Below are 14,143 nucleotides of genomic sequence, written 5' to 3' on the forward strand. Positions count from 1 at the left end.
TGCCCCAGCTGGGTGCCCTGGGGTCTGAATGGCCTGTGAGAAGGACCCTCTGAGACCCAACGTGGGTGACACACAGCCCCTTCCTAGAAACCACACGGAAGATGTACACACTCTGGGAGGCTGGGGGCGGGGCTGGCCCCAGTGCACTCACACCACCAGAGGAGTGGAGAGGGGCCACTGGCAAGGATGCCCAGCGGGATGCCCAGGGGTGGTGGGGGAGTGTGGAAGGAAGGAGACACAGGAAGCAGGCGGCGTTTGGAACAACGCCCCACTCACAGCTCATCCCCAATCTCCACTTTCCAAGCACTTTCTTGTGCTTGAGTTCATCCTCAAGGCTCTCCCGTGAGTTTGGCGGGGCAGGGACTCAGGTTACCGAGGACGGGGGCTCAGGGAGGTTAAGTGACTTCCCCCAGGTCACACAGCCACAGAACCAGGCCCTGACATCAGATCTGTCCTGGACGAGGGCTCACTCCACCACCCCCAGTGAAGTGCGGGCTCTACCTGTCTGGGGTCAGGTCTTTTTCCTTCTTCTTCTTCCCAGGTTTCTTGCCCGCCTTCTTCTGGTAGAAAGCAAACACACAGGCAGTGGTCTTCTGTTCCTTGACTCCCCCGCCTGAGAGCCCTGCCTTGTTCCAGCCCCAGCCCCTCGTCTTGCCTTTGGAGGCTTCACGGGTCTCGTCTCCTCCCTGTCCACGGCCAGCCTCAGGTTCTTCAGCTCCTGACGCATCAGATCATCCACCTGGGGGCCGGCAGGGGGTGTGCTCGGGTGACCAGGGCTTGGGAAGGACAGGTAGGAGGCTGAGGATGAAGTCGGGGTCAGGGGGCCCTCAGGGAAGATCCAGCCCAGCCCAGTGATGGCAGCTGGTGGGGGTGGAAGGTTCTTTCAGAATGTCCCAACCCTGACCCACATCTCACTCATGCTCAAGCCTGGCATTCGTGTGGGCAGAAGCTCCGAGGATGGAGCCAGTCAGCTTTCAGTTCAAGCCCCAGTTCAGTTCAGTTCAGACAGTCGGGTCCAGTATTTTGCAGACCCATGGACTACAGCACGCCAGGCCTCCCTGTCCATCACCAGCTCCCGGAGCTTACTCAAACTCATGTCCTTCGAGTTGGTGATGCCCTCCAACCATCTCATCCTCTGTCATCCCCTTCTCCTCCTGCCCTCAGTCTTCCCTAGCATCAGGGTCTTTTCCAATGAATCAGTTCTTCACATCAGGTGGCCAAAGTATTGGAGCTTCAGCTTCAGCATCAGTCCTTCCAATGAATATTCAGGACTGATCTCCTTTAGGATTGACTGGTTGGATCTCCTTGCAGTCCAAGGGACTCTCAACAGTCTTCTCCAACACCACAGTTCAAAAGCATCAGTTCTTCAGTGCTCAGTTTTCTTCACAGTCCAACTCTCACATCCATACATGACTGCTGGAAAAACCATAGCTTTGACTAGATGGACCTTTGTTGGCAAAGTAATGTCTCTGCTTTTGAATATGCTATCTAGGTTGGTCATAACTTTCCTTCCAAGGAGTAAGCATCTTTTAATTTCATGGCTTAGGTCACCATCTGCAGTGATTTTGGAGCCCAAGAAAATAAAGTCTCTCACTGTTTCCATTGTTTCCCAATCTATTTGCATGAAGTGATGGAACCAGATGCCATGATCTTAGTTTTCTGAACATTGAATTTTAAGCCAACTTTTTCACTATCCTCTTTCAGTTTCATCAAGAAGCTCTTTAGTTCTTCTTCACTTTCTGCCATAAGGGTGGTGTCATCTGCATATCTGAAGTTATTGATATTTCTCCCAGCAATCTTGATTCCAGCCTGTGCTTCATTCAGTCCGACATTTCTCGTGATGTACTCTGCATGTAAGTTAAATAAATGAAGTGAAGTGAAGTGAAAGTCGCTCAGTCGTGTCTGACTCTTTGCAACCCCATGGACTATATAGTCCATGGAATTCTCCAGGCCAGAAGACTGGAGTGGGTAGCCTTTCCCTTCTCCAGAAGATCTTCCCAATCCAGGGACTGAACCCAGGTCTCCCGCACTGCAGGCCAATTCTTTACCAGCTGAGCCACAAGGGAAGCCAATATACAGCCTTGACGTACTCCTTTCCCTATTTGGAACCAGTCTGTTCTTCCATGTCCAGTTCTAACTGTTGCTTCTTGACCTGCATACAGATTTCTCAGGAGGCAGGTCAGATGGTATGGTATTCCCACCTCTTGAAGAATTTTCCACAGTTTGTTGTGATCCACACAGTCACAGGCTTTGGCGTAGTCAGTAAAGCAGAAGTAGATATTTTTCTGGAACTCTTGCTTTTTTGATGATCCAACGGATATTGGCAATTTAATCTCTGGTTCCTCTGCCTTTTCTAAATCCAGCTTGAACATCTAGAAGTTCATAGTTCACATATTGTTGAAGGTTGGCTTGGAGAATTTTGAGCATTACTTTGCTAGTGTGTGAGATGAGTGCAATTGTGAGGTAGTTTGAGCATTCTTTGGCATTGCCTTTCTTTGGGATTGAATGAAAACTGACCTTTTCCAGTCCTGTGGCCACTGCTGAGTTTTCCAAATTTGTTGGCATATTAAGTGCAGCATTTTCACAACATCATCTTTTAGGATTTGAAATAGCTCAACTCACCTCTACTCTTGCCTGGAAAATCCCATGGACAGAGGAGCCTGGTAGGCTGCTGTCCATGGGGTCGCTAGGAGTCGGACAGGACTGAGCAGCTTCACTTTGACTTTTCACTTTCATGCATTGGAGAAGGAAATGGCAACCCACTCCAGTGTTCTTGCCTGGAGAATCCCAGGGACGAGGGAGCCTGCTGGGCTGCTGTCTATGGGGTCGCACAGAGTCGGACACGACTGAAGCAACTTAGCAGCAGCAGCAGCTACTAGCTTTGTTCGTAATGATGCTTCCTAAGGCCCACTTGACTTCACATTCCAGGATGTCTGGCTCTAGGTGAGTGATCACACCATCGTGGTTATCTGGGTCATGAAAATATTTTTTGTATGGTTCTTCTGTGTATTCTTGCCACCTCTTCTTAATCTCTTCTGCTTCTATTAGGTCCATACCATTTCTGTCCTTTATTGTGCCCATGTCTGCATGAAATGTTCCCTTGGTATCTCTAATTTTCTTGAAGAGATCTCTAGTCTTTCCCATTCTATTGTTTTCCTGTATTTCTTTGCACTGTTCGCTGAGGAAGATTTTCTTATCTCTCTTTGCTATTCTTTGGAAGTCTGCATTCAAATGGGTATCTCTTTCATTGTCTCCCTTGCCTTTAGCCTAGTCCAGATCCACTGTTTAAAGTCTGCGTGGAGGACTTTCCTGCTGGTCACGTTGTAAGAATCTGTCTTACAATGCAGGGGACGCAGGTTCAATCCCTGATCAGAGAATGAAGATCCCTTATGCCACAGAGCAACTGAGCCATGCTCCACAACTACTGACCCCTCACCCACAACTAGCGAGTCCGCGTGCTGCAATGAAACGTCTCAAGGGCCGAAACGAAGATCCAATGTGGCCAAATAAATTAAATAAAGTCTGCATGACCTTGAGCAATTTCGTGACCTCTCAGCCTCGGTTTCCTCACATGTGATGTCAAGAAAATCAAGGCGCCTGCCTCATGCGTTGTTGGAAAGATTGTGTGATCCAATGCTCCCAAAGTGCGCAGCACAGGGTGGGCAGAGGATCGTGGGTATGACCCTGGCATAGAGCCCCTTGCGTCCCCCTCCCTCAGGGCTGCGTCAGAGGACCCCGGGGACCAAGACGCACCCAGATGGAGCCAGGACTACGCCGGGCAGGTGGTGCCTAGAGGCAGGGTGCTGCAGAGGCTGGCGGGCCGGCCGGCGGGCAGCAAGGATGGAGCCTGATCCTTGGAGGCCCCGCAGGGACGCTCACCTGTATCCGGATTTCCTGCTCCACGTCTTTCCTCTCTTCTATCTTGAGGGTCTCAGAGTCAAAACTCTGGCTGGGAAAGAGGCTGTCAAACCGGTTCTTCCACAGATCTGCCGGTGCAGGGGCGTGTGTCCGGGATCCAGATGGACACACACACTCACACTCACGTGCACACAGAAGCTCACAGGTCCATGCACGCCCGCTGGCCCAGCTCTCCTCTCACCGAACTGCCTGGCACTTCCACCCAGACTGCAGATCGAGGCCTGATCCCAAGGCCTATGGCCACAGGATTCAGACCCACAGCCCAGGGAGCACACCTCATGCCCCTCTCCTCTTTGGCTTTCTCCCCTCAGCCGTCACCCCCACGTCCCCACGTCCCCGCACGTGGCACGGGCCCACTCTCCCGGGGACCAAGGTCACCCCAAGACCCCACAGGCCTGACCGCCCCTCTGCTCTCACTCGTGTACTCCTTGTGGCCGGCGTTAATCGCAGGGACGGATTTGGAAGGCAGTGCTCTAAGCATCGTGTCCGCTTCCTAGAACAGAGACATCCTCCCCTCGAAGCCCTCACCTCCGTGCATCACCGCGCATCTGGGCCTGATCTTCCCAGACCCGCCTCCCGCCAGGAATTCTCTGCCCCCTTGGTCCGTGGCTCCAGGCGGTGCCTTACTCCCTTCTTGGTCTTTTCTCCCTTCTTCTTCTTTTTCTCTTTTTCCTCCTTTTCTTTCTCCTTACTTTTCTCTTGCTCTTTTTTTTTGTTCTCCTGGACTTGCACCTCCAGTTCCATCCTCACCTGTGACAGACACAGGAAGATGCTTTGGGGAAGACTGAGGGGGTTGATACGAGTCAGAGAATCCCAGGGCCTGAGCTAGGGGTGGACCCAGGATTCCCAAGGCCTCGCATCACGGGTGGGACCCAGGCGCCGAGAGTCCAGGAAGAAAGGGGCTCAACTGAGCAGGTGGGTGCTTGCTCAGAGCTGCTGCTCTCCCCGGGGGTCTCCATGGAGGTGGGGAGCTGGAGTCACAGTGCTCTCATCAGACACATCTCCTCTCTCTGACCCAGGGGGCCTTCTCCAGCTCCTTCTGGGGACCCCCTCCTCCACCACATCTGCATCCTCCCACCCATCCCCCACTACCCTCAGCTGACACTCAGGTTACTCTCTAACCTCAGATTCCACCTAACAAAGAAACACCTCCATTCCCACCTCTGGGTACCTGTTCTGGAGTCTTGTCTGCAAAGATCAGGGAGGATCCACCTAAAGACTCGTCTGGATAATCAGGGAATCGGCCGGTGAGGGCACTAAATGGACATAAGATGGTCGGAGAGATGGATGGATGGAAGGATGGGTGGACGGATGGGTGGACAGAAAGGTGGATGGGTGGATGGGTGGGTGGATGGATGGACAGATGTATGGATGGGTGAATGGGTGGGTGGATGGACAGATGGGCGGAGGCACAGAAGGATAAATGGATGATGGATGGATGGACAGATGGGTGGGTGGACGGATGGTGGATGGACGGATGCATGGAAGGATGGACGGATGGGTGGATGGGTGGGTGGATGGACAGATGGGTGGGTAGACGGATGGGTGGATGGATGGATGCGTGGACAGATGTATGGATGGGTGGATGGGTGGGTGGATGGACAGATGGGCGGAGGAACAGAAGGATAAATGGATGATGGATGGGTGGTCCCAGGGGGTGGGTCCATCCCATGGACAGATGGGTGGATGGATGGATGGATGCGTGGACGGATGGACAGATGGGTGGAGGGATGCATGGATGGATGAACAGATGGGCGGAGGAACAGAAGGATAAATGGATGATGGATGGGTGGACAGATGGGTGGGTGGACGGACAGAGGGGTGGACGGATGGGTGGCTGGCTGGATGCGTGGATGGACGGATGGATGAAGAGGACAATGGAGAAAGACGAAGAACAAGGAAGACAGAGGGAAAGGGAGAGGGAGTGGATTGTTACAGAACAGAGTAGGGAGACCAGTGAGGGGGTGTCCCTGGACACTTTCCCGTCTTATTCTGGCATTTTCTCTGCCATCTGGGGAAGCAGGAAGTCACGTGTGGAGCTGTTCCCGCAGGCTGGGGGCCCCGAGTTTACACCCCGTGTGTCAGCAGCATGTCAGGGGTTGGGGGGTAAGCCGGGGTCGGGTGAGGAGGGCAAGAGGGGGGTTCACAGCGGGGGAGAGGGGTGGGTCCGTGGAGGCCGGGGACACTGACTGGCACTCAATGAACCACTGTCGGATCTGCTCCTTCATCTTCTCCTTCATGTCGGGCCCCTCCACCTCCCTGAGGTGGTCGTGGGCCTTCACCACAGCCAGCTGGAACTCCTCCTCCTTCTCGGTCTGCCGGAGCCTGCGCACATCTGCCCCGAGGCTGGCCTGGGACCGGGCGCCCATGGGCTCCACCGGGCTGGCTGAGGGGAGCTGGGGAAGTGGACGGGAGGCAAGGGGCTCAGGGGTGGGAGTGGGGCGCCCCAGCACCCCCTCATCCCCGCACAGAGCCCCGCGCACACACACACCCACGCGGAACAACAGGGCTTGCCTGCATCAGGAGAAATTGTGTTTGGAGCCTGAAACTCGTCTGTGTAAATTACTCTGATAATGAGTTTGCTAGATGCATCCGGGCTGGCCCCCTCCACCCCGCCGGCTCCCCCAGCACCCGCACCGCCCCCCGTCAGCCTCCGGCCCCAGCCCCACCCCCACGCCCAACGCCCGTGTTGGCAGCCGCTCCGCAGCCACTTTCCCGCCTCATTGGCTCCCAAATGTATTTTAAATATCACTCTGTGCAGAGACAATTACTGAAAACGCTGAGCTCACACTGTTGATGGGCCCAGGCGGCCGGGCTCATTCCTCACCCACCAGTCGTGCCATGGCCCCCTGCCCCCACGCCCCACCAAGACCCGACCCAGCCCTGGCCTCCTGGGGTCCGGCTGCCCCGGTCATCAGCGAGCTCCGACCTCCGCTCCCATGCGTGGGGCCACCCGGTCCCTCCCTCCTTCTGAAGCCCCCAGCCTCCTTGGAGCAGCCATCCCAGCCCTGGTCTCCAATTCTTCTGCCCCCAACCCCAGCAATCCCTCCCAGACCCTCCTCCAATCTCCCTTTATAGGCCAGGCTTTTGCGGCTCTGCCCAGGGTCCAGCGCCCTCTCAGGGATCACAGAATCTCACCCCTGTGATGGCTTCCTCTCCTAAGTCAGCAGAGACCAGCTGGGGGCCGACCACCGCAGAGCAGAGGACTTGGGTCTGTCTTCCCCGCCCTGTACCCTCACCCCTTTCGGCCCATGCTCCCCGCCCCCACCCTCCACGTGCACATTCGTGCCCATCACCTAGTTCACACTTAGCCATTCTGCCTGCAGGGCAGAGGAGAGGAGGGAGTCGGGGATCCCAGAGTGAGTGGGGAGCCTGTGCCCTCTGCGGAAGGCTCTGGGGTGAAGGGGGTGTGTCCTCATCCCAACTGGCCCCCCCACATGCTTCTCCCAGAGGCTTCAGGAAACCCACTGGCCCTGGGAACTGGCCTCGTGCCACTGCGGGGCCCACCCCCTGCAGCCTCTCCTGCCAGCTCCATCATGGGCCAGGGGACAGGATGCTCTGAGCCATTGTCCCTCACCCCACCCCATGTATGACTTCCTTCCAAAGGGCTCTCGGCAGGGGGGAGCGGGAAGGGACATGGCTTGGCAGTGGCTTTGTGGTGACCCTCCATCAGGGTCCCCAGACCCCCTTCCCGCAGTCCTCAGTGGAGGGAAGTATGCACAGGGCTGGGGGCAGGACGCTCACCATGCCGATGAACTCCATCTCGGTTCGCCGGTCCTGCTGAGTGCGTTTCCTCTGCAGGTAACCCTTCCATACCTGGGGGGACACACGGGCCCGGACACTCCCCACACTGCCTTTCTGCTGGGACGCAGGGTAGGGGGCAGAGCTCTGGGGAGGGCACCTCTAGGACACAGCTCACTGGCCACTGACCCCTGAGCAGAGATAGCCCAGACGGGGTGGAGCCGGTCTGCACTCAGACGCCCGGCACTCTCAGAGCCCCCCAGGAATTCCCTCTGTCTCATCTCTACCTTCTAACCTGCCTTTAAAAATATTTCTTTTCTTAGTTGCGGTAGGTGAACTCTTAGTTACAGCATGTGGGATCTAGTTCCCCAACCAGGGATCGAACCTGGGCCTCTTGCGTTGGGCGTGCAGAGTCTTAGCCAACAGACCACTAGGGAAGTCCCTAACCTGCTGCATCTTTTGAGGCACAAATCAGAGTTCAGATTCCACCTCCTCTGAGAAGCCCTCCCCACTCTCACTTCTCAGCATACTTCCAGCATCTGGAGTAAATGCTTGCTTCCACTCAGGCCCATAGACCTGGGTGCTGTTGAGACCATGCAGCTCCCCTAATTAATTCCTACATGTTACAAGGAAACTGAGGCCAGAGATGGGACATGGCCTCTCCCAGGTCTCAGGGCCGTTCGGCGCAGAGCCAAGACCAAGGCCCTGTTTTTTGACTCCTCACCCAGGGCTCCTCTCCCACCTAATCTTGGGCCCGTGGACAACCCAGTGCCCTGGGGAGGAGAATAGAGGGAGGCAGGGCCAGTGCCTCATCTGGCAGTTTGAGACAGAGCCTCAGCGGGCAGGCTCCTGGCCAGGCTTTGTCCTCCTTCTCCCACAATGAGCACAGCAAAGAGCCCTGATAACTGAGGGCCTCACATACTGTCCCCTCTGATGAGGCCAGTGGGGAACCCAGGACCTGGGACGCAGTGTTTCCATGCCCTCGACGTCTGGAGACAGGGACGAAAGGACTCGCTTTGACTTTCAGGTTGGGGGAGGATGCTCCAGCTTTGGGGCTGACCCACCTTCTCCAAAGGCTTGTTTCAGCGAGCCCCGAGGGCGAGGACCCCCTGTTCACCCATGGAGCAGCCAGACCTGGGTACGGGATGCACAGCACCCCAGCCCGAGTTCCCTGATTTGCAATCTGAAAATCTATCTCGCTTGGAGAGGACATCTGTTCTCAAGGCTGCTGTCTGTTAGTTGGCTGGTTTGCTCTGGATTTTGGGGAAGAAGTCCTAAGTCCCCTGCATTGGGCTGGGAAACAGAAGTTTTTGAGGCTCTGGGACTTGATAGTAGATGGGAGAGGAGCTTGACTTAAGAGAGAAAGCTCCAGCAGCCCCAGGTCAGCAGTCCTGGGCCTTCCTGCCCTGGCATTCTCTAGGGCGCCTCCCATCTTATCAAGCTGGTAACCACTGCCCCCATGTGGGTCGGCTTAGCAGCACCTGGGGGGAGATCCACAGGGCTGCCAGGAGACAGAGGAGAGGCCGGCCCACCAAGACAGTGGGGTGGCACGGGGGATCTAGAGATGGAGCTGGGTATTCTGTAGTGAGGTGGGAGGGGGTGTGATGAAAGGGTGACCTCGGGCAGCCCAGAACCCGAAGACACCTGGAGTCATCAGTTCTCAGACTCCATATTCTTCATCATGCTTCCTTTTGCCTCAGCTACCCGGAGGCTAGGCTACAATTCAGTGACTCATTTCTTTGCCTTTCTTTTATATTTTTTCAGTTATGACAGAATGATAACGTTTACAGGAGACTTGGGAAATACAGAAGAGTTACACATGGTTCCACTACATATCACAACTAATGTTTTTAAGTGGGTAAACTAAGATTTTAGCTGGAGCTTCCCTGGTGGCTCAGATGGTAAAGTCCTGCAGTGCAGGACACCGGGGTTCGATCCCTGGGTCAGGAACATACCCTGGAGAAGGAAATGGCACCCCACTCCAGTATCCTGGCCTGGAAGATTCCATGGATGGAGGAGCCTGGCAGGCTACAGTCCACGGGGTCGCAAGGAGTCGGACATGACTGAGAGACTTCATTTTACTCACTTTCAATATCAAACTCTCAAAAATTCATAGAATGAATAGACATAAAAGCAGAAGGATATAGCAGGCCGGAAAAGCTTTTGTGACTTATTTTTCACTGTCTTACAAGTTTTGGGGATGATCATCTACTCTGTTCTGCTGCTGTATTATGGATCTTTCTCCCATAATTTCAAATTTTTATTTATTATTGTTATTTTAAAAATTTTTGGCCGCACCATGTGGCTTGTGGAATTTTAGTTCCCTGAACAGGGATTGAACTCAGGTCCTTGGCAGTGAGAATGAGGAGTCCTCACCATTGGACTGCCAGACAATTCCCTTTCTCCTCTGATTTTAATGATCCTTCTGTTTGGGGGGCTTTTATGGCATCCCACTTCAAGTCTTTTGGGGGAGATGGAGAACAAATAATAAATAAGATACATGTTTATTACCGATGAAAGTCCCTAGCTTAACATCTCGGAGAAGGCAATGGCACCCCACTCCAGTACTCTTGCCTGGAAAATCCCATGGACGGAGGAGCCTGGTAGGCTGAAGTCCATGGGGTCGCTAAGAGTCGGACACGACTGAGCGACTTCACTTTCACTTTTCACTTTCATGCATTGGAAAAGGAAATGGCAACCCACTCCAGTGTTCTTGCCTGGAGAATCCCAGGGATGGGGGAGCCTGGTGGACTGCCGTCTATGGGGTCTCACAGAGTTGGACACGACTGAATCGACTTAGCAGCAGCAGCAGCTTAACATCTAGTTGTGGGGCAGCAGAATCCAAGCGCCTGTATTTCTGTCATCAATTGCTGAGCCAGGCAGTCTTCCTGGAGGAGGTGACTTTCCTCCAGGGTGCCTGGTGTGGGGGGTGGGGGGGGGTTTACCTTCTGTATGGTGACGGCTGCTTCGTCCTGACTGAACTTGAACCGACCTTCCTCCCGAATCTTCCGGTCTCGCTCCTCCTCTTTCCGAATCTCCCGCATGAAGGTGGCCCGGAGCCTGCCTTGCCTGGCCCGCTCGGCCTTTTGCAGTAGGATTATGGCCTCAGTCCGGCTTAATATTGGAAAGCTCTGGCCACAGCAGGAGCAAAGGAGGAGGAAATGAGGGAGGGTTTGCCATCTCCAGTTGGGAGACCAGTCCCCCAAAGACGTGCTGGGGGCATGTCCCAGGGCAGTGAGGTGCCCAAGTCGTGTGCCTCTGCCTTGGCGGGGGAAGGTTACGAGGAGCATAGCACAGCCGTGAGGGTGTCAGGACTACCCAAAACGCACTCTGAGGTGGTGAAGGACAGGCTCTGTTCCAGGGCCGGGCTGTCTCCCTGACTCACCCGCTCTGAGATCTCTGGCTTCAGTCTGGACAGCAGCTCCACCAGCATGTGTTCTCGCTCCTTCAGGATGCTGGACCGCTCCAGCTCGAAATACCTGGGAATCGGAACCTCCAGGTCTGCCTTTGGGGCAACACAGGAGGAGAGTTGGGAATAAACCTCCAGACACTCTGGCCAAACCGTTACCGCCTTCAGCTGCATACACACCCCTGGGGCTGGCTTCCTCTATCCTAGAGCTGCAGGGGGGTGGGGGTGGAAATGTACAGATTTTGGGCAGATGGCCCCTAGACTCATTTCCCTCTTTCTTTGACCCTGTCATGTGGCCAGAGTTGAATTCTGAAGGATCATGGTAGGTAATGGGCAGTGGTCCCAGTCCTAGCTGTACATCTGAGTCAACTGGGACCCAAGCTCTTAAAATGCAGGCTCCTAGGCCCTCCCTGGGCAACCACATCAGGATGGCAGGGCCTGGAGAAGGTCTGTTTTATCAAGCCCACAGATGGGTCTCAGGCAGCTAGTTGGGGAAACTCTGAGTCCTCCTTAGACATGGAACAGGGAGCCCTGACCTTGGGGCGGGCTGGAGGCCAGTGCAGAAGCGCTGTGCTCTGGGACTTGCTGATGCACAGACATCCACTGAGGGTCTTGTGAAAATGCAGAGGCAGAGTAGTGGTTTTGGGGTGCAGCCAGAGATTCTGCATCTCTAACAAGCTCCTAGGTGATGCTGATGCTGCTGGTCCATGAACCACACTTTGAGGAACAAGCCTCCAGGGGACCCTTTCCAGCAATCCCCTGCAGAGGGGTTCGTGGATTCTCCGAGCCAGACAGAACTTCCAGCCTGACTCCCCAGCCACCCTTAACTACTTTTTTTTTTTTTAAGATTTATTTATTTATTTTTGGCTGTGCTAGGTCTTCGTTGCTGCACACAGGCTTTCTCTAGTTGCTGCAATGGGGGTTGCTCTCTTGCTGGGGACGCACAGGCTTCTCACTGCGGTGGCCTCTCTTGGGGAGCTCAGGCTCCAGGCTCAGTCGCTGTGGCTCATGGGCTCAGCTGCCACATGGCACGTGGGATCTTCCCAAAGCAGGGATTGAACCCGTGTCCCCTGCATTGGCAGGGAGACTCTCAACCGCTAGACGACCAGGGAAGTCACCTCCTAACCACAATGCGTGAATTTTCCAAACCCCATGGTCCAATCGCCCTGCCCGCCTTCCCTTGCAGATGACATCCCAAAGCCTGGGGTGTCCGAGGAAAGTCAAGGCCACCCCTACTCCCAGCTGGCTGGGGCTTGGTTTGTTTCCACAAGGAGGGGGAAATCAAGGCTAGCCCTCCCCCCAGCTCCCCGCCCCCTGAGCTGGGGTGGGCGCACTGCTTGAGCAGCCCGCGCACCGGGGTGAGCTTTAAGTCCTGCAGGACTTGGTCCAGGCAGTGGGTCTCACACAGGTCGGCGTGAACCAGATCGTCTTTGAGCTCCAGCACGCGGCAGGCCACGCTGTCCAGCAGGCGCCGCAGCAGCCGCCGCTTCTGCGGCTGCACCATCTGGTCGTAAAGGGTGTCGAAGCGGCGCAGCAGCCCCAGGTAGTGCAGATAGAGCGAGGAGAGCCGGTACTGGAAGGGCTGCCGTTCGCTCTCGGAAACGGCTTCCCCCAGCAGTGGCTCCTGGTCCAGAAGCTCTTCCAAGATCAGGTGGGAGGAGTCCCAGAGGCGCTGGTAAGCTCTGGGAGGAGAGGGCGGCAGGGGGCACCCTGAGCCTCAGAGGAGGGGCAGGGGGCGAGGAGGGGGTGCCCTGAGCCTCAGAGGAGCGGGTGGGGGGCAGCAGGGGGCGCCCTGAGCCTCAGAGGAGTGGGGAGGGGGGCTGAGGAGGGGGCTCCCTGAGCCTCAGAGGAGTGGGGAGGGGGGCTGAGGAGGGGGCTCCCTGAGCCTCAGAGGAGTGGGGAGGGGGGCTGAGGAGGGGGCGCCCTGAGCCTCAGAAGAGTAAGGGCGGAGGGGGAGGGATGGTCTCCCCTGAGGCGCCTGAAGACCTGAACTCGAGGTCCCAGATGTGATGCTAAGGAGACTCATGGCCCCGGGGTGGAGTTCTGGGAAGGGAGAGACCTTCAGGGAACTGAGATGGTGCCCCAGGGAGACACCCTGAGGCTTAGAGAAGCCAAGGGACTGAGGGAGGAACAAGGAGGGTGACGAATGGGCACCTGCCACGGGTCCTGCCAAGGGAGGGGCCTTTCAGAGTCTGTGGCTGGTCCCTCCAGGCTGGAGGGACACCCAGCAATGCTGCAATGGTCTAGGATGGTGGGCTGGAAGCAGGGGTGAGGGCGAACTGTAGAGAAGGGGACTGTACGGAGGGACTGTTCTGGAATCAGTAGCCCAAGGGAAACCTGAGCGCAGGCAGGAGCGGCCAGGGTGGCTGTGTGAGTGTCCGGGGTCCAGGTGGGGCCGGACCTCAGAAGCCCCTCTCCCACCGGCCTTGTCCCCAGGACCAGGGAGGCGCCATGCCCTTCGTTCTCCCCTCCTTCACTCACGCCTCGGACATGGTGCCCAACTCCTCTCTGCCCTTTGTGAGCTGGTCCTGGAATCCACAGAATGTCTGTGGTTCCACCCGGACTCCGCTCCACAAAGCCAGAATAGCCCAGTTTTAAGAGTTCTGTCCCATTGTCTCAAAGTTCTAAGGCTGTGAGGGCAAGGGGTGCAGGTACAGGATTGGGGACACTTATCTCGGAGGACACCTCGGAGGTGGCATGCCAGAGGGCGTGGGCTCCCTTGTAGCAAGCCGTGGCCAGGGTGGACAGTAGGGTCAGCCGTGGCCACTTCCCTTGCAAGGATCAAATGAAAGAATGGGCTTTGTTTGACGTCACCCTGTAGACCGTGAGGTTTTGGATGGTTGTTAGTCCTAAAGGCATTTGTCCAGCTGTCCTCTCGGCTGGAGACCAGGCCCAGCCTCCCTGTGCTCGTGTGTGACTGCACCGCAGGGGCGAAGGGGCAGGAGTTGGGCTTGGCAGGCCTGGGCTCACGCGGCTTGTGGAATCTTAGTTCCCCAACCGGGAACTGAACCCAGGCACGCGGCAGTGAAAGTGCAGAGTCCTACCCGTTGGGTAACCAGGGATGTCCCCATGCTT

The 14,143-nt window shown here is 56.0% G+C and overlaps 1 protein-coding gene across 1 annotated transcript in view; it reads right to left on the reverse strand.

Moving 5' to 3' along the window:
- IQCA1L (IQ motif containing with AAA domain 1 like) overlaps positions 1-13,656 on the reverse strand; it is an 18,612-nt gene extending 4,956 nt beyond the window's left edge. The window contains exons 1-12 of the mRNA XM_061415220.1: positions 13,550-13,656; positions 12,423-12,750; positions 11,045-11,164; positions 10,605-10,790; positions 7,663-7,734; positions 6,109-6,314; positions 5,090-5,174; positions 4,546-4,668; positions 4,336-4,411; positions 3,880-3,986; positions 656-739; positions 502-560 (exon numbers count right to left, since the gene is read on the reverse strand). Of these exons, the coding sequence (XP_061271204.1) occupies positions 502-560; positions 656-739; positions 3,880-3,986; positions 4,336-4,411; positions 4,546-4,668; positions 5,090-5,174; positions 6,109-6,314; positions 7,663-7,734; positions 10,605-10,790; positions 11,045-11,164; positions 12,423-12,750; positions 13,550-13,560 (1,457 nt within the window). The 5' untranslated portion in view covers positions 13,561-13,656. The remainder of the gene's footprint in view (positions 1-501; positions 561-655; positions 740-3,879; positions 3,987-4,335; positions 4,412-4,545; positions 4,669-5,089; positions 5,175-6,108; positions 6,315-7,662; positions 7,735-10,604; positions 10,791-11,044; positions 11,165-12,422; positions 12,751-13,549) is intronic.
- Between the last annotated feature and the right edge of the window lie 487 nt (positions 13,657-14,143).

Source organism: Bos javanicus, chromosome 4, assembly GCF_032452875.1.
Source record: "Bos javanicus breed banteng chromosome 4, ARS-OSU_banteng_1.0, whole genome shotgun sequence".
NCBI classification, from domain to species: Eukaryota; Metazoa; Chordata; class Mammalia; order Artiodactyla; family Bovidae; genus Bos; species Bos javanicus.